Source organism: Rhinoderma darwinii, chromosome 8 (genome assembly GCF_050947455.1).
Source record: "Rhinoderma darwinii isolate aRhiDar2 chromosome 8, aRhiDar2.hap1, whole genome shotgun sequence".
Lineage (NCBI taxonomy): Eukaryota > Metazoa > Chordata > Amphibia > Anura > Rhinodermatidae > Rhinoderma > Rhinoderma darwinii.
In genome coordinates this window covers 9,656,197-9,676,960 of record NC_134694.1, presented here as the reverse complement: position 1 = coordinate 9,676,960, position 20,764 = coordinate 9,656,197, and the positions used below count along the sequence as shown (strand labels likewise).

Below are 20,764 nucleotides of genomic sequence, written 5' to 3'. Positions count from 1 at the left end.
ACCAGCAACAATAGCGCAGCGCTATTGTTTCCAGTATTATCAGCCAGATCTGCGACAGAGGTCTCTAACGGAGTCTCCAATGCAGATGTGAACGAGGCCTAAATGTAAATGCTTCCATTCAGTGACTGCAAGCAGAGAAAACCATAATTTAGCAGATTAGTGAATTTCTATATATACAAACCCATAATATTTGATATGACTGGTTAGATTAAAAAGTTGTGGCTCCGCAGCCAGCAGGTTATACACGGCTTTAGGCCGGATACCCACGGGTCGGGTACGCTGTGTAAAAATATCACGCAGCGTGTCCGACCTGGAACCCGCAGTACATTCCGTCTGAAAACCGCACCACATTTCTGCTGCGTTAGAAAGCCGTTCATACTTACTCCTTCCTGCCGTCCGGCCTCCTACGATGACGTTGCAGGCCATGTGACCCTGCAGCCTGTGATTGGCTACCGCGTCACATGGGATGAAACGTCATCCCCGGAGGCCGGACGGCAGGAAGAAGGAGGGAGTTCTGGGTAAGCATGATTATTTTTACCCGTAGTTGCGTTTTTTGCGGAGTAATCGCTGTGAATACGCCGCAACACTTGGCTACGCAACGTAAAATCAACTAAAACGCAGCATAAATTGACATGCTGCGAAATTAAATTCCGCACCGCAGGTCGGTTTATTAACGTTTACGCTGCGTTTTTTTCCCTGCAGCGGGGGCATGAGATTTACTAAATCTCACCCACTTTGCTGCTCCTGTAAATGCTGCGCCATTTCCACACACAATTCCGTTGGGACCCCGGCCTTACAGAACACGTGAGCGATTCTCCTGCAATTGTCAATGAGGGACTGTAGTAGAAGCCTCACTAAAGAACCGGAGGAACCCCCTCCCCTATAAACTTACGACTGGAGGACGCTGCAATTGTAGAAAACGAAGTCGGTGCTGGCGAACCTCAAGCCGGTCTCCTTAGACTTCAGATGTAGCTGGACGGAGTGCAGAGCTCCTGAAATACAGACACAAAATCATAAGTATCGGGGTCGTGGAGTCGACTGCCGGACCGGACACGTGCCCAGACAACGGGGGTTATTAAAGGAGAACTACCGCCAAGAAAAAGTGGAGGTGTTGTCAGGGGGGAACAGAACATCCCGCCTAAAGGAACACTCCAGGTAAACCTGACATCCTGTTGTACAGAGTGGAGGGCCTAAGGGGGCGGAGAATGACAAAAATTAAATTGTGATGCTCCGCCCCCTAAAGCCCTGCACTAGACATATCACAGTGTATCAGTTTTGCCTGGAGCGATCCTCTAATTCTGTAACCAGGCTAAAATAATGACAGCTGCTACCTGAACGGTTACTATGGGCAAGATCCAAGCGATCGCCTTGCACTAGCTTTTATAAATATGCCCCAAGGGGTATAGAAACAAGCGAGAAGGGTACAATGCAGCACGGCACAGCAGACACAAGGAGCGGGACAGGCGGAGAAGGAGCAGCAATCATTGACGGAGGGAGGTTATATTGGGAACAGCAGGGTACGGTTTAGTACAGGATGAATGCGGAGCGACGGCATGATGTGTGAGGCTGGTGGAGAATAGCAGAGTATGATTCAGCCCTGCGCGGACGCACACTGCTATACGGGAAAGTGTACGGATCCCGTGACCCGGTCGACATTATAGAATGACGTATTCAGCAAAAGTCTTATGTAAATAAAGCGGAATAATTGTATCATGGAAAACTCTGCAACTTTCTAACACAGTTTTCAAGATCTCGGATTGCGGTCAGTGAACAGGAAACGTCTTGTTTACATCCACAGGCTGAAAACCAGCACAGATCTACTTGGCGCAGCAGAGCGTTACCAAGATTGGATAAAATTTTAGCACACGCACAGATGCGTGCAGGACGAAGACTTTATGAGTTTTCAGCAACTTTTCTATTCACTGACAAACAGGTCTTGAAAATGGCAAGAAATTGAAACACAAAGTAGATCAGAAAGTTTCTGAATTTTCATTATACAAGCATTACGCTTCATTCACTCAAAACTACAATTTTGGCAGCCCTTAAAGGAAACCTGACACCAAATGATCATGACCCCTTCAAGTACTAACCGGAGGAAAGAATAAAGCGCGACACTTCAGGGGCAGGAGAGCGGAAATCTCCTTTAAATGGGTTACCTGGGTCTTTAAAATTGATAGCCTATATTTCTGATAGGCCATTAATATTGGATCGGTGGTGGTCAGACTCTCGGCACCCCCACCGATCAGCGGAGTGGAGTGTCCACTTCATTGTTTACAAGGAAACAGCTCCGTACTTGTGGTAGTGGCCATGGCAGGTATTACAGCTCAGTCCCATTCACTTGAATAGGGTGAAGCTGTAGTGGGCTGTAATACCATGCGCCGCCACAACTACAAATACGGAGCTGCGCCAGGTAAACAATGAAGAGGAGGCGGCACTCCGGCCCCTTTAAACAGCTGGGGAGCCGAGGTGCGGACCTAGGCCATCAATTTTAAGGACCCCTTTAAGATGTACTACGGTTGCAGCAGTAGCTGTGCATATCTGGCGCTAGAGAAATGTTAACACACCTTGTCCTCCGGTAATCCCAGGAATGTCCCGCAGTGAAGGGGACGAGCACTGGATGGTCCCATTTCCCAGCACGGCATCACTCTCCGCCAAGTCACCAAACATACAGGTGACACCGGTTGACAGATCCGGGGCATTGCGCACAGACAGATTTAGCTGGAAAGAGCAGGAGACACAGTTAATAGACAAAATGCTAATAATGTAATGTAGTACTAATGCAGGACCTGCAGTCCTATGTAAAACCACAGATGACATACTGTGATACCAGATTGATATGTGCTAAATTCAGCTCGGCTGCATCCAGCAAAGTCAGCTCGGCTGCATCCAGCAAAGTCAGCTCGGCTGCATCCAGCAAAGTCAGCTCGGCTGCATCCAGCAAAATCAGCTCGGCTGCATCCAGCAAAGTCAGCTCGGCTGCATCCAGCAAAGTCAGCTCGGCTGCATCCAGCAAAGTCAGCTCGGCAGCATTTGTGTGCAGCACCCATCTTACCAGCAGCTCGGGGACACTGACAGAGGCGTTATTGGGCATCACTTCCAGGCGGACACATTGACTCAGGTCACTGGTAAACCGATGCGGCTCGGACGCTCGCTCACACTCACTCTCTCGGCAGCACCTGCGTGCAAAAGTTCAACAGTAGTGACACGAGCGGATACAACAGGAACAGAATTCTAACATCTACTATGTTACCTGCATATGATCTAGCTGTAGTTCTTGGATTGCTGTCTGTGAATGGAAACATTGCTGACTACCAGAAGCTGGAAAGCAGTCCACACCTAATACTTCCCACAGGTGAGGGTTTGCCACTATTGTATCCCGTCTAGACAATCCCCTGTGAGATAAACAGTATTGACTCCAGGCTGATACATTGTAGCAAACAATTAGGATGGATTTATGGTGCTACTGTATGCAGCTCACAGAGGATTAGCTAGGCTGGAAACAATTGTAGCAAACCTTCAGCTGTGAGAAACATTAATTATGTACAGGGGATATAATCTTGGGATATAAACAAGAATATTTCCATCCACTGACAGCAAGCAAATATCTTGAAAATGGTAAGGAATTGAAACGCCACCACCAGCGTCTGAATGTACCCATTTATTACGACAGTTTAGAGGCTAGAACGTGTTTTCTTCACAGCTGTGAATTAGGTCATACCCTCCACATCGGCGTGTAATCGTCAGGTGTGAATATCGGAGCGAGCGTACGAGCGTGGAGTAAAACGTGTCACCGTTCATATAAACACACCTGAATGCAGAAACTTCACACCTGTATGTGACGGAGCCGTGTGAGAACCGCAGCAGATTTCACACCATCACGTAACGCGGCCGCGTGGAGGAAAGAAAACTAATTATGTCTCCACATAAACAAAGCCGAGCGAGGAAATGTGAAGTCTGGAGTCAACACAAGTACATGAGATCAGACCGCGGCACACACAAGTACATGAGATCAGACCGCGGCACACACAAGTACATGAGATCAGACCGCGGCACACACAAGTACATGAGATCAGACCGCGGCACACACAAGTACATGAGATCAGACCGCGGCACACACAAGTACATGAGATCAGACCGCGGCACACACCAGTACATGAGATCAGACCGCGGCACACACCAGTACATGAGATCAGACCGCGGCACACACAAGTACATGAGATCAGACCGCGGCACACACAAGTACATGAGATCAGACCGCGGCACACACAAGTACATGAGATCAGACCGCGGCACACACAAGTACATGAGATCAGACCGCGGCACACACAAGTACATGAGATCAGACCGCGGCACACACAAGTACATGAGATCAGACCGCGGCACACACCAGTACATGAGATCAGACCGCGGCACACACAAGTACATGAGATCAGACCGCGGCACACACAAGTACATGAGATCAGACCGCGGCACACACAAGTACATGAGATCAGACCGCGGCACACACAAGTACATGAGATCAGACCGCGGCACACACCAGTACATGAGATCAGACTGCGGCACACACCAGTACATGAGATCAGACTGCGGCACACACAAGTACATGAGATCAGACTGCGGCACACACCAGTACATGAGATCAGACCGCGGCACACACAAGTACATGAGATCAGACCGCGGCACACACAAGTACATGAGATCAGACTGCGGCACATACAAGTACATGAGATCAGACCGCAGCACACACAAGTACATGAGATCAGACTGCGGCACACACAAGTCCCGGCTCCTCCGCCAACTTTAGTACTGCCTGGGAAAGCTGGATGAAAACCAATATGGCCGCACTTAAAGGGGTTGCCAGAGGAAATCTGCCACGATACACAGCAATGTAAGACCAGGGGATGTATCGCTCCATATCTAGGAAGATTCTATGAAAGCTGGGTGAGAGCAATTTACTCTAGTCTGGACATCTAGCTAGGCATGAAGGGATACTAGTCCAGCTCCAATATCTCTGTATATCTAGTGCCTTTCAGGAGTCTGGAAAGTTGGGTAAGAACCACTGTGGGAGTTGTAAAGGTGGTCATATAGATAGTCACCCAGCTTTCCCAGAAGAAGATATAAGAAACTGCGGAGAAAACGTTTCCACACTCTGTAATGTAATGTAAAAGGAGGCTCCAACAGCAGAATAGTGAATGCAGCTCTGGAGTATAATACAGGATGTAACAGGAGCAGTACAGGATAAGTAATGTATGTACACAGTGACTCCACCAGCAGAATAGTGAGTGTGGCTCTGAAGTATAATACAGGATGTAACTCAGGATCAGTACAGGATAAGTAATGTAATGTATGTACACAGTGACTCCACCAGCAGAATAGTGAGTGCAGCTCTGGAGTATAATACAGGATGTAACTCAGGATCAGTACAGGATAAGTAATGTAAGTACACAGTGTCTACACCAGCATAATAGTGAGTGCAGCTCTGGAGTATAATACAGGTTGTAACAGGAGCAGTACAGAATAAGTAATGTATGTACACAGTGACTCCACCAGCAGAATAGTGAGTGCAGCTCTGGAGTATAATACAGGATGTAACAGGAGCAGTACAGAATAAGTAATGTAATGTATGTACACAGTGACTCCACCAGCAGAATAGTGAGTGCAGCTCTGGAGTATAATACAGGATGTAACTCAGGATCAGTACAGGATAAGTAATGTAATGTATGTACTCAGTGACTCCACCAGCAGAATAGTGAGTGCAGCTCTGGAGTATAATACAGGATGTAACTCAGGATCAGTACAGGATAAGTAATGTAATGTATGTACACAGTGACTCCACCAGCAGAATAGTGAGTGCAGCTCTGGAGTATAATACAGGATGAAACTCAGGATCAGTACAGGATAAGTAATGTAATGTATGTACACAGTGACTCCACCAGCAGAATAGTGAGTGCAGCTCTGGAGTATAATACAGGATGTAACTCAGGATCAGTACAGGATAAGTAATGTAGTGTATGTACACAGTGACTCCACCAGCAGAATAGTGAGTGCAGCTCTGGAGTATAATACAGGATATAACTCAGGATCAGTACAGGATAAATAATGTAATGTATGTACACAGTGACTCCACCAGCAGAATAGTGAGTGCAGCTCTGGAGTATAATACAGGATGAAACTCAGGATCAGTACAGGATAAGTAATGTAATGTATGTACACAGTGACTCCACAAGCAGAATAGTGAGTGCAGATCTGGAGTAAAATACAGAGTGTAATTTAGCATCAGTACAGGATAAGTAATGTATGAAAAAGTGACTACTGAAATGTGTGATCAGAGTTGTTGTTAGTCCATATGATCGTGGTATTGGAATGAACATCCGTCTTATGGTGGGTAACAATTTCGGGGCTCAGTTCTTACTAATCGTTTTCTTGTAACGTGTAAGAGGAGCGCTGGTGCTCGCTGCAGGTGGCTTCTCCCTCCCTGGGAGTTGCGATCATCATGTGTGAACATTTCTCTCCTATAATCAGCGCTATCCTGATACTGATGTTACGGTTTCGGTTGGAGCCTCAGGCAACGCAACGGTTAGACACAACCCTCAGAGACACCTGTGCAGGCAAGACGCCGTGTAATATTCTATTGTAATTCATCTCTCCTAAAATGAACATGTTACCAGCGGCTGCTTCTCTCTGCCTACACACAGAAAACGTCCTCTAATCGGAACCTGATCGTCCGGAAATTCTAACAGTAGCGGCTTTATTATCCGGAATCGGAAGATTGAGAGACGTTTGATCATTTTCTCAGATGAATTGATTTATTTTGGGCTGTTTTAGTTCATAATCTCGCTGCCATGGTCTCTACCCTCAATTGTATATACGGTACTTTTCTACGCCTCCCCAATAATCTGGAATATTTGATAATCCGGCACCTGTTGGACCCCCCTGATTCAAGTACGTAACTATATATTCACTATACAGCCGGGATTGCAACTTTTTTCTTGTCTTTTTTTTAATAGAAAAATAAGTAAAAAAAATTCAGTTTGCAAAATTCTCCATTTTTTCCTTGATCTATACCAATATCCCCTTCCCCACTCACAAGCGAGAATTTCACTGACTGACGTCAACATCCCTTTCGGAAACTTGGCTGATTTCTTCCAGAAACAGCGCCACACCTGTCTGCAGGTTGTGTGTGGTATTGCAGCACAGTTCCATTAACATTAATGCAGCTGGGCTGCAATACCAATCAAAACCTGTGGGCAAGTGTGGCGCTGTATTCGAAAGAAAGCCATGTCTTCAAAACCTCTACAACTTCTTGAAACTATTTCTTTTTCGATCACGAACGGAAATAGCGCTCTAAAGGCCTCACACGTAAAACATTCCTCGTCCATCAACGAGTGTGAATGACGTTTTATGGTTTCGCATTAATTTTTAGCCCCTAGAATTCTCAGCTTGGACAATGAGTCTCCCATGAGTCCCCTGTGCATTGACCAGGCGATTAAACTTCACCCTGGCACGATTCATGGCGAACAAAAGAAAAGGGCAGTGTCATGGCGGGTGGCAGTGCAGAGGTCTCCGTGAACAGCCGGCCACCATTAGCGCATAATAGCCAAGACCCCAACCTCTGGGGGGTAATGCAGACCCCCGATGTTCACGCCTCATTGTCCTCAGCACAAGTGACCGGAAGAACTCTGCGTATAAAGGACTTTATTAGCACAAGGCGTCCTACAAATCCTAATAGGATCACAATGTATGACCCCTAGATGTGCCCGGACTGAATGATCACCCACATTGCCCTATTGTTCGCCACCACTTCCTGCTCCCCGGAGGAAGAATAGCTGGAGAAAGCCATAGTCATATATTACAGGCGGACTGTGTAGGGTCATGGGCAGTCTACGCAACTGCTTTAATCACCCTCATAAGGAGGGGGGGAGAGGGCAATAAGGCCAAAGTGCTGACAGGGAGGGGGGGAAGGAGGGTGCTGACAGGGAGGGTTGTCTGGTGGGCAGCGTGCCTGGTGTGAAAGGACAGAGCGTAAGATTTACTATCATATTAACAGCCCGGCCGTTTAATACAAGAGATGAGGACGCGATATAATTATCAGGAGAGGCGGCCCGGCCATTAAGGGATTTGACCTCTGAAGTGGGATCCTATGAATTATACTGACAGTAAAAAAAAAAATAGAATAAGAGATCGCGGGATATTAACGGAGAGTCTTCCAGCTCCAGTATCAGTTTTCACGCCGAAGATTAAGAAAATTCCAAGCTTAGTGGTGAGGACATCAAAGGCGCGCTGGACGGGTCTTGTGGTGGGCGTTTATACCGGGCGGCTGCTTCAGCGGGTGGGGTAACAGCTGGCATCGATAACCTGACATTTAAAATATGTATAAAAGTGACTGGAATGGGCCGACCGCGATCGTTACCTTCCGGAGGATGAAAATCTGTTCAGGTTGTGTCAGGTGCACACAGCTGCAGGGTTCGGTACAGTTGTCAGAGAGCGGTCTAGTAACGAGCTGTGCACCTGGGTGACTACCACATGACCAGGAAAGACTCTCATCCTCCAGAAGTACACCATGAAGGTTCTTATTCAATGTCTGCAAGCAGAGATCTTGAAAACCCCGATATCTGAGCTAAACGCAATTCACAGAGACGGGCTCCACCATTTATTGGGTACCTGAACGGATGACATCGTCGAACTTGTGTCATGGACAAGTCTGAAATGATCTACAGTTAAACCCAATTGCATTATTGATCTTATCCGGATATTGAACTCTCTCTAGTCTTATGCTCTATTCACATCCAGAGCTGCATGCAAAACTGCTAGTACCAGTGAATTGTGGGAGCCAGAGTTAAAGCTAAACTTTCGGGTCACTCTTCATATGACGGACCGTAAATCAAGTCTGATTGAAAGGGCGAAAAGCAGCATTTTGAAAGCTGCTCTGGATGGGATTGGAGCATAAAATAACCTAAATTGTGGATGTACGTGTTTGGGGCATGCCAATGTTTTAAATATTTATCTCAATAGCTTTACAAAACCCCAGGGTCTGATATTCTCCAGATAGCAGGCGTTCAGGAGAGGATTTTCACTTCTTTCCGCCATGGCTGTGCGTCCAGTGACGGCAGGAGGAGCTGGAATTTGGAAACGGTCGACAGCTGTAGTGTTGAGAGCAGCGACTGGACGACTAGAAACACCTGTTATATGAGCGAGAGATGCCAGAAAAGGAGGGGGCTAGCCTAGAATGGCTACGGCAGGAGATTTTCATTGGCCACCACTGTTCTACTTTGCCCTGGTCGTTATACGTACGCAGCCCCCTCCGTCAGGAGACATAAAACACATGGCTGCAGAGCACAGGAACACAAATCTGCAGAAATCCATAAATCAAAGCTTCCAGAAGGTCACGCAACAGTCAATAAATCAAATCTCTCCGTTCCTTACAGTCTCCCTCCATCTCAATATGTAATTTATAATCCATCTTGTTCCTCCACCTTTACCCCTGGACTTGCAAGTTTTTTTTATCCTTAAAGGGACAATGCTTTGCTTTGGGCAATGCCAAATTGTTAGAAGGGTCCTTGACAATAAGATCATCACATAGTGCCCCCGCTGCTGGGACCCCCAGCGATCAGATGTGGGGAAACCTGACAGTAAGTGTTCTATTTCCCTGCAGCGCCTCCACAGGAGAAATTAAGCATTACACAGTGCCCATACATATCAGTGGGTTGTCTGTGTATTGCAGGACTGGTCCTCCAGAGCGGAGGTGAACTTTATAACGGACAGGCTGGTTGTCACGCAGCATGTCCCTAACAACCACGAAGAATTGCCACTAAATGGAGATTAATAAAACCGCTTACTGCCATATAAACCATACGTGTTAGAAAAATGTAGGTGGGCATTAAACCTGCCATACACTTTACATATTCGTCTTCAATCCCTGCCAATTTCCAAAAGAAGGGCGTGTAACATGGGTTTTAACCAAGCTAATCCTTTGATATAAGCGGCGCCAGATTTGCTTGGCAGCTGCTTATCCCATTGTTCATATGAGCAGCATGAAGATGGGCAGCGCCAGGCTGGAGGCCTAGAGACTGTTACACCACTACCTGCAACCACACACACACATATACACACACTACTGTGAGGAGGTGACAGGGACATCACCACTTGAGATCACACAAAGATTTATGTCTTACACACAGGAACCTGACAAGTGGACGGCAAGAAGGGCGCTGATGACAGAAAGCGGGTTGCTCAGCTGGCGAAGGCGGCTTGTAACAAGACTGATGGAGGCAAGAGAGGAAGACGAGGAAAGTGGCAGGAAGAAGCAGAGGGGGGGTGTCCTAATCACAGAGGAGATGATAGGGGTATCAGAGAAACAGGATGAGAACGGACAGTGACACAATGGAGCCATAAGCCCTCTATGAGACCTTATTCACACAGTGCAGATTTTGCATGCATCTTTTTTACCACAAGCTGAATTGGATCCAGGAGAGCAGACCTATATATATATATATATAAAGCCTTTATAGATTTCTTCTGTTTAGACTCCGTACCTGGGTTTGGCTTCAAAAATACTTGCAAAATCTGCAGCAAACCTGCACTGTGTGAACAAGGCCCAAACCTACTTAAAGTGTAACTAAATGTTCGACGAACTTCTGACATGTCATAATGACATGTCAGAAGATTGGATTGGTGGTGGTCCGAGCACTGAGACCCCTACCAATCGCTAAAACGAAGTGGCAGAAGCGCTGGTGTGAACACTCAGCCACTTCGTTTCTGTTCGGCCTTTTCCGGAAGTCAATGTATCGTGTACGGACTCAATAGAAAGTCTATGGGCCTGTACACCGCTACATCGGCTTTCCGGAAAAAGCTGAACAGACACGAAGCGCCTGAGCGCTCACACGAGCAGCTTTGTTTTCGTGATTGGTGGGGGTCTCAGTGCTCGGACTTCTGAAGTGTCACTATGACATGTCAGAAGTTTGTCTAACGTTTAGTTACCCTTTAAATTTCCCCAAAAATATAGCAATACAGGAGCGAGCGGAAGTGTCACTGCACAACTATGGAGACTGCGGCAGCACGGGTGACAACCAATATCGCCACCATGACAGCATCAACAGGTGTAGTCACCCAGTGCAACCCCAGTAACATGCATCTACAGCCCCCACATCTATTACTGCTGCAATACTAGGCAGATGTGAAATGCAGGAGTCTGGGAAAGCTGGGTTAGACCGATAAGGATCAAATTTGACCGACCACACCGATGGTCACTTTCTCAGACAAATATGGCACTCCGTACCCAGGAAAAGCTGGGTGGCAATCCATGTAGAAGCTGTAGTGGCCGTCACCTAGGAATGAATTATGAGATATGGAATCTGTTTCTTACCAGACCTCAAACCAAATTAGATGGCGAGCTCACCAGGTCAGTGACGGATCAGGACACAATATAATGGACAAAAAAAAAAAGAATCTGCATGAAAAATGGAAATTTTGCTGTGAGGCAAACAGCGGGGAGAAGCTCACACAATGCACTATACAGCGGCAGTGGGCAGAGACCCCCTCAAATCTATGCAGGCCCCCAGGTCGTCCTTATTCCCCTACAAAAGCGGCATTGTTGTATCGGGATCTCACTCTTGTTGGCGTTACTCAGGGTTTTATGTTACAATGAGGGACATGTGCTCGTGTGTGAGAGGGGGCGCAACACAAAGCAGGGCAAGGGTGGCGAGCAGGGCCCCACAAACCAGGCCCAGGGTGCGGAGAAAAATGCTGATTTATTGGGCAGCAGAAGGTGAAGCAGGAGGACTGTGGAGATGGCCTTGAGGGGACTTTGTTGCACAGCTGTGTGTGCGGACCCTCCCCGGCCACATCCAGCGGATCAGGCTTCTCCAAACAGGATTTGTGCCCCTCCTAATAGGATTAGAAGTGTGGAGCTGGCTGATAATCCAGACCCTCGTCACAGCACCGCATCTGAGGGATGGAAAAATGAGGAGGGGGCATGAAGAAGACACAGGGAGAGTTCTGCTCTGCAGTCTCTGAGACCGCTCTACAACCAGGGAACGTAGACTATGAGAGGGAGAGAAGTACCAAACCAAACCATGGAAGGTCTCTGAGCGAGAGTACGAGGCCGGTCAGTCTACCCTTCTGTAGCCTCCATACAACACCATGTAATGCAGTAGGATCATTCCTACTGCCGGAGAGACAGTCCCCACAAATAGAGACATCTCAGAGTCCACAGGTGTAAGGATTTCTTAAAGAGGACCCGTCACCTCTCCGGACATGTCTGTTTTAATAAATACTTGTATTCCCCATGTAATAACAATTCTAGAACATATTTTATCAAAACTCTGCATTGTACCGTTCCTCTGTTACCCCTCCTTGAAATTAATGAATACATTGACAACTGGGGGTAACCAGTTGGGTTGGGGTGTCCCTGACACTGTCCAATCAGTGCTGACAGAGTGACTGTGTAGGGACACATTGGGAATGGTAACACCCAGTTGTCAATTTATTCATACATTTCTAAGAGGAATAATAGAGGAACAGCGCAACGCAGAGATCTAAGAAAAGATGCTCCAGAACTGTTATTTCATGGGGAATACTAGTATTTACTAAAATAGACATGACCGGAGAGGCGGCAGATCTTCTAAGACAGTCAATGTAGACGAGTCAGACTCGAGTCTAAGCTTCAGGTGTGATTTCTTGTTGTGCGATCAGTGGATTGATCGACTACGATCAGTCACCCGCTGTAGGAATGCGAGTACACCCTCAGTCATTCCAATTTATTACAGCAGGACACTATTAAAAGGGTTTTCCTTTGGTTTTCAGACCGTTTCATTCACGGACAGTAGATGAAAATCTTGAAAATGGTGAGGAACGGAAAAGCTAAAAAAATCTGGCACTAGCCGGCTAATGCCAATGGGTATCTTGGCAGACAGGCTGTACAGGTGTCCATACAAAGTGCAATGTCTCAGCACCATTGATTTCCCAAACACAGGCTGTGCCGCCAATGCGGAAAACAAATTTGATCGTATCCCCCGTCCCTGATCTCTACGCATACGGATTGTCCCACTTAGGTGGTGGTGGTGGTGGGGGGGGGGGGGGTGTAGTACTGTGCCACATATGATCATACACGGGGCATTGTGAGCTGGGTGCCCTACGACTGCTGTCAGGCTACAAATTATGTTTGGCTGAATCCACCTAATCTAGGAGACAGTTCAGACAGATATCGGGGCCATTAAGGTTGTATATGGGATTCCCGGGGGGGACGGGGGGGGCTCACACAGACCCTGCAATAGTCAAACATCCTGGTGCACTAAATCTGCCGTCCCTAAGAGACAGCCGACCGAGCCATTTCCCCGAGACCGCGCTCACTTCACCAGCTGTCCCCTTTTTAAAAGCATTCTTTGGAAATCTGACTTGGCCCAGAGCAGACAGCCTGAGAGTCTCATAAAAGGACATCAAACAGCGGTCTCTTCCCCACCTCTCCGAGACGTGAGTGACACAAGAGAAGCCTGCGTGGCATTGACAAGCTCTTGATGGCACGTCGCAGCCCGGCCTGGCACAGAGAGCAGGTGTAATGACCCCGCCAGGCCGTTGTACTTGTTTATGCCACTACAAGAATCCTTGGCATTGCCTAGGGCAGATGTGGGGATTGGGGCCAAGTATATGACTGGAGGGGGGGGGGGGCTGCGTCTCAGTGGGTGGGATATTGTTTGCATGTTTTGGGCACACACATAATAGAAAAATGACTGGAGGGGAGATTTGTTCAATATCTGGGGGTGGGGGATGTTTACAGGAGACGCTGAACACGCGCACGCCGAGGGTTTGGATTTTTTTGTATATGCGATATCGGAGTACGAAGTGAATGGAGACAATAGGAAGTAGTCGCGGGGCCTGAAGCGTTACATTACGTACATGTTAAGGAGGCCACACGCATTAGCCAAACCAGCCGATCATCTAATGAGTATGGGGCTCCCGTCTCTTCCCCTGGCGGCAGGTGTTCGGGGAGAGTAGGATCGGGCAGTTGGGTTTCAACATGCCCAATTCTTTGTTCCTGCAGGAGATAAGTCGCTCCCCATTAATACATGGCGAGTGTGCATGTGTATGAGGGGGGGGGGGGAGGTAGGAGGAATAGCTGTCAGCCGAACAGACCACTATCGAATGTGTATGGCCAGCTTTACTAACAAAGAGAAGCTAGAAACATAGTGCTCTATACCAGGCGGCTGCTGTAAAGCCGGGATAATTATGTGCGCTAAATTGCCCAACACTCAAAGCAAAAGGAAACGATTTGCTGATTGCTGTAGAACTACAAGTGTCATCAGGCACAAGCATTCCAGGTCAGATAGAAAGTCTAGATACCGGGGATAGATGAGGAAGTGGGAAGGTAGGCATGAATGGGTGAGGGGGCATTCCAGACTAGTTAATGAGGCAATGATAGTTATATACTGAGGGGGGTGGTCTGGTCAGGGGAAAGGGAACACTTGGTGCTTTAGGAATAACAATTTGACGGGGGATTTATAAGAACAAGGGTTTTTTTTTGCCCCCTTCCCGGTGACTGCTTACACCTGAACTGCCCGGGTAGAGGGCACACACAGGGTTAAGGCTCCGGCTGAGCTCTGCTATGTGGGATGTGTGACGGACTAGTCTGGAGAATCTCTCTCCTCACCTGGGAACACACAACTGTTAAATCCATCGGGGTGGGGGGGAAGGGGAATACAATACTTCCTCCTTGTTAAATCCCAGCCAGGAAAGAGAGAAACAGACACCCAGACACGCACATCAATCCTGCGCCTCTACTGACAGCCACGCAGTCCTAATCTCTACCCTGTGCTGCGCACCCTGCCAGCCTACCAACCTGCTCACTGCTGGCGAGGGGGCACAGGGGAATTTTAGTAGCACAACTATATATATATAAAATAAAAATTAAAAAAAATGAAGCTGTGCCTGGTAGAATGCAAAAACGGTTCCACCGTCAGCGATTGTCATACGTTTAAAAAAATAAAATGCGGTTGAACTGGTTAACTCCCCAGCGCTGGTTCTCTCTTTTCCCTGGACCCCCCATTCCAGAGATACGGCCCACTGTTGTGTTGGCTCCCTCTATGCTAATTTTCTATAGATAGCCAACAGGGCATTAACTACCCCCAAGCTGCCTCGTGTTGATTGGTCACTATCAGTGGCAGGGAAGATAGCTCCACCCAGTTAACTAACTACGACAATTTACCATATAGGCAGGCAACACAACGGTGGGCCATATCTCTGGAATGGGGGGGGTCAAGGAAAAAGAGAAAACCAGCGCTGGAATCAGGGAGACAGCGCTATTCAGGTCAGTAAACCAGTTCAACTTATATGACCTAGTGACAGGTCCCCTTTAAAAGAAAAAAACCTCTGTTCCTGAACTACAAGTCCCAGCAGGCATGGACAGTCAAATCTGCACAGCTTGGCTGAGCATAGAAGTATTTTTTCACACTATTAAAAGGGGTATTCCCATCACACAAAGTAGAATATACCATCAGTTTGCGATTGGCGGGGGTCCGACGGCCGATACCACACTAATCGGGAGAATGAAGGGGCTACAGAAAAATACCATCGCTTTGTGTCATGGAAATAACCCTTTCAGTTTTGATTTTTTTTCTCTTAAAGGGGAAACGTTCTTAATTTATATGTATGAAAAACTTGCGTTTTTGGTTATAACTTTTTTGGTTTGCACCAACGCAGAAATACTAATCACGCATGTGAGGGGGGAGGGGGGAATAAACATTTTTTATTTTTTCCAAATCTGCCTATTTACACGGATTGATGAATCCAGTTAGCAACCCTAAATAGAGACACAAAAAACCATGACACATGACAAAATTAAATGCGTCTCATTTCAATAAACAGCAATCTTCTAAACGTATCAAATGTAAAAGCCCTGAACGCAATCACGCCGCTCACAAAACCGTCTTGTTTACTTTTCCCCCCTTCTGAATTTGTATGTCACAACTAATCACCCAGATTGCCAAGCAACTGAACAATCATCTTCTTTCACGGGCAGAAGTTGGAAAAAAAATAAAAATTACAGAAGCGACAAACCATTAACAGAATGCGTTACTTACGAGGGGAAAAAACAACATATTGTCTAGGACGGCGTCTCATTTTTATGAAAACGTGGAGTCTTGGCTCTCTGGCGAAGTCATCGGCGGAGCCAAGACAACATTTTCATAAATTAAGTCGCGCATTAGCGGATATCTTGTAAACTATTAGCTGTGAATGTGAATAAGCGGAAAAAGGAAAACAATTCTACAGAGACGATGCGTTTTTTTTGAGCGGTTTTTCAATTGATACAATAAAAAACGGCTCCAAAAAAGTGTGAAGTGACATGCACTTCTTTTTACGTGGCTTTTTTTAAGTGCCGTTTTTTAAAACAGCCACGTAAAAAAACACCCCGTCTGAAAGAAACGCTGTTTTTCCCCATTTAAATCAACAGGCAGATGTTTGGAGGCGTTCAGCTTCCGTTTTTTCAGGCATTTTTCGAGGCGTTTATGCCCCGAAAAACAACTGAAAGCACAGCGTGTGAACATAGCCTTAGAGGTATGCTGATTCCAAAGGGTCTCCGTGCTGGGACCCCCAGTGATCAGTTGTGATCTGTGGAGAAACCTGACAATAAGTGTTTTATTTCCCTGCAGCACCACCACAGGAGAAACTAAGCATTACACAGTGGTCATTAATATCAATGGCTTAGGCCCCATGCACACGACTGGATTTTGATCTATTCCGAAAAACTGTTTGAAAATACGGATCCGTAATCATCCTTATTATATCCGTATTTACCATAGCGCCCATAGGCTTCTATGGGAGAGTCCGTACTGTAATTACGGACAAGAATAGGATGGGGTCTATCATTTTTTCAGCACGAACACCCAACCGTAAAAAACTGAAAGATGTCCGTGGCCAATATAAACAAATGGGCCGGTAATTACGGATGAAATATACGGTCGTGTGCATGGAACATTATCTGTGTAACGCAGGACTCATCCTCCAGAGCGAGTGATGCTCTTTGTGAACGTTCTTCACACAGGAAAAGAGGACACCCTCTCTAAACCCATAATAAAGTGTTAAAAAATGGGTTATCTAAATTGGACAACCCCTTTAATAATTTATTTATTTTTATTACTACTACCCACATGGTGATGATAGGATAGATACTTGAGATAAGTGGTCAGCAAGGCCCTAAAGTTCACAGCAAGAAAGTAAAAACTGCCTATGTTTTGATAGGATTGCGTGAAGTTACCGGCCCAAAGCCTGAGGCTGCACTACTGAAATATTCCGAGAATCACCAAATACATCAATGTCCCAACATATACAATCTAGGCAGGATGTAGATATTGATGTAATTACGATACAGCCACACTTTTTTCCAGCAACATATTATCGTATTATGGTATTACCTGCTGTGTAGGACACACCATCCACAGTGAGGGTCTCCGGACCCTAGACACTCTCTACAGGTGTTATACCTCTGGCAACTCTCCACAGGAACGCGGCTGACCTGTAAAAACATCAAACGCTCATTAACCTCAATCGTCCTGCGTCATACAATATATCGGAGGCGGCAATTCTGTGACCTTGACAAATACTTTAATACATGTTATCAACTTCGTAAGAATTAACCACCCTAACGAGGGACATATTGTGTTTCTATGTCACCGGGCAGCACATGGCGCCAGGCCTCCGATATAAGATCTCGAGCTGGTCTATGATTATCGTTAATGATCGGACTGATTTTATGATCTGTCATGTGGAACATGGCGTCTATTAAATAGGGCCGAGAGTTCGGGCAAGGGGCGGCATTAGGAAGCACGCACTGTATGCTAATCAGCATGTCCTTCTTGGCTGATTGGCCGAGAGAAATCACATGATTAACAGTCTTAAGGCCTTTTTACACTGGGCGATTAGTTCATAGAACGCTCGTTGCCGATAATTGCCCTGCAGATCAGTAGATGTACGGGCAAACCCTCGATCATCTACTGATCGTATCGTTTTAAAAAACTAAAAGATTATCGTTGTCGGCAGCACATCTTGGTGTGTAAACAGGGAGACGCGCTGCCGACATGATAATAATGGATGGGGACGAGCGATCGGAGTAACGACCGCTCGTCACCATTCATAGCTCCATGTGAAAAAAGCAAACGAGCGCCGATCAACGATGTGTCGTTGATCGGCGCTCGCTGCACCGGCCTATTGTCGGCCGGTGTAAAAGGCCCTTTACACTTGGAGCCCTAACTTCTTGATCGGCCAATGGGATGGATGTATTAGCATACAATGCACCTTTGACCAGCCTCTAACCGGGACCCAGAGGAGGGTCTTTCATTCTACGCAGTGCCACCTACGGGCACAGTATAAGTAGGGAGCATCTGCTATATTGTCCTCAACGACAACCGTTTTGTGTATACAATCCCTGGCCGGTTTTATTGTATCAATCATTTTTGAGCTCCCAGTTTGACAGCGGCCAAGATTACCGACAATGGCGGCCACCAATAAGTCATCCTGGGCCTCACAATTGGATGATATTATGGGACCTCATTGCATCACTTATCCTTTTATAATTTGATCTTTTCCCGGATTCCTCCTCTCACCTGTTTTTCGCTGAGGATGTACACAGACTGCCAGTCAGGGCTGAACACCATGTCCCTCAGTATGGGCTTTCCTGGCACCACGGCTGCGGTGTCGTACAAGATGGCATCTGCGGGGCTGTCTACACGAATCTGTCAAGGCAAGAAAACACTTGTCGTGAGTGCCCGCAGGACACTGGGGTCTTTGTGTGACCAGGCATTGTATCGGGGGACCTCCCCCCCCCCCATGTTTCTACAAATGTTGAGCTCCTCATTCTTTACAATCCTCCGAATTGACAAACATCATTACTCTCTATCAATGTGAAACAGATTGTGACAGATCCAGGGGTGTACAGACAGGAATATGGGGGAAGGGGTAGTCCTGATCGGACAATAGACTGTAGTCCAGAGCTTGATATTTCAGACGGTCAAAGGACATTTAGGAGTTTCTTGGTCTTAGACAACGTGTGTTAAAACTGGATACGATTATTGGAATCAGACGGAAATACAGTGCAACGTTAACCGTTATCTGCGTCCGGATACAGGAATTTATATACTGCCTAAGTCAAGTGACGGGGGGGGGGGGGGTTAAACGCATACACACAAAAATGACCGTCTCCACGGAGTACTTCACATGGCATCGTGGTAACCTATAGATATGCCGGATGTGAGACAGCTTTTTGTGTAAGGATCAGCGGTATACTTCTTCCTAAGCAGACGCTGGTTGCCATGTAAACACGTCGTCATGAATTCAAGGCAAAGCCTTTTTCTTCCAAATGTGTTTTAACAACATCTGTTATAAAACAATTAAAACTTAATTCTTAGAATGTGTTAGCGATAAAAATATGTGAAATATCCCGCTGGGGTACACTGGTCCAGCTGCTCGCAACGGCTGTGCTAGGGGAGAACCGAGGATAAGAAGATAAAGGCTGGACGCCCCACATGTACTCCACGTAATGGACCACGAGTGGTCACTGACTCCACGTACCACGAGTACTGTCCAGTGTATACCATAAAAGCCACAGCGAAGTGATCAGTCTACAACGCACGCCTCTAAATAGTAGTAATCTGAAAACTCAGAGAGGCCCATGTCCCCAAGCAGTGCCCAGCATCTACAACCCATGTCCCCAAGCAGTGCCCAGCATCTAGAAACCCACGTCCCAAAGCAGTGCCCAGCATCTACAACCCACGTCCCAAAGCAGTGCCCAGCATCTACAACCCACGTCCCCAAGCAGTGCCCAGCATCTACAACCCACGTCCCCAAGCAGTGCCCAGCATCTACAACCCACGTCCCCAAGCAGTGCCCAGCATCTACAACCCACGTCCCCAAGCAGTGCCCAGCATCTACAACCCACGTCCCCAAGCAGTGCCCAGCATCTACAACCCATGTCCCAAGCAGTGCCCAACATCTGCAACCCATGTCCCAAGCAGTGGCCAGAATCTACAACCCATGTCCCCAAGCAGTGCCCAGCATCTACAACCCATGTCCCCAAGCAGTGCCCAGCATCTACAACCCATGTCCACAAGCAGTGCCCAGCATCTACAACCCATGTCCACAAGCAGTGCCCAGCATCTATAACCCATGTCCACAAGCAGTGCCCAGCATCTACAACCCATGTCCACAAGCAGTGCCCAGCATCTACAACCCATGTCCACAAGCAGTGCCCAGCATCTACAACCCATGTCCACAAGACGTGCCCAGCATCTACAACCCATGTCCACAAGCAGTGCCCAGCATCTATAACCCATGTCCCAAAGCAGTGCCCAGCATCTACAACCCATGTCCACAAGCAGTGCCCAGCATCTACAACCCATGTCCACAAGCAGTGCCCAGCATCTACAACCCATGTCCACAAGCAGTGCCCAGCATCTATAACCCATGTCCCAAAGCAGTGCCCAGCATCCAGGACCTAAGTTACGAAGCAGTGCCCAGTATCTAGAACCAAAGCCCTGAAGCAGTGCCCAGCATCTAGAACCCATGTCCCCAAGCAGCGTCCAGCATCTAGAACCCATGTTCCGAAGCAGTGCCCAGCATTAAGGACCGAAGTTACAAAGCAGTGCCCAGCATCTAGAACCAAATTCCTGAAGCAATGCCCAGCATCTAGAACTAAATCTCTCAAGCAATGCCCAGCATCTAGAACCCATGTCCCAAGCAGTGCCCAAATCAGGTTGTTCACAATACTAAATAATGTCTAGTC

At 47.1% G+C, this 20,764-nt stretch overlaps 1 protein-coding gene across 1 annotated transcript in view; it reads right to left on the bottom strand.

The window, feature by feature from the left end:
• Nucleotides 1-20,764, bottom strand: part of PLXNA3 (plexin A3) — a 92,356-nt gene that overhangs the window by 25,378 nt on the left and 46,214 nt on the right. Inside the window, exons 4-8 of the mRNA XM_075834996.1 lie at nt 18,591-18,719; nt 17,403-17,503; nt 3,053-3,176; nt 2,565-2,718; nt 893-992 (exon numbers count right to left, since the gene is read on the bottom strand). Of these exons, the coding sequence (XP_075691111.1) occupies nt 893-992; nt 2,565-2,718; nt 3,053-3,176; nt 17,403-17,503; nt 18,591-18,719 (608 nt within the window). The remainder of the gene's footprint in view (nt 1-892; nt 993-2,564; nt 2,719-3,052; nt 3,177-17,402; nt 17,504-18,590; nt 18,720-20,764) is intronic.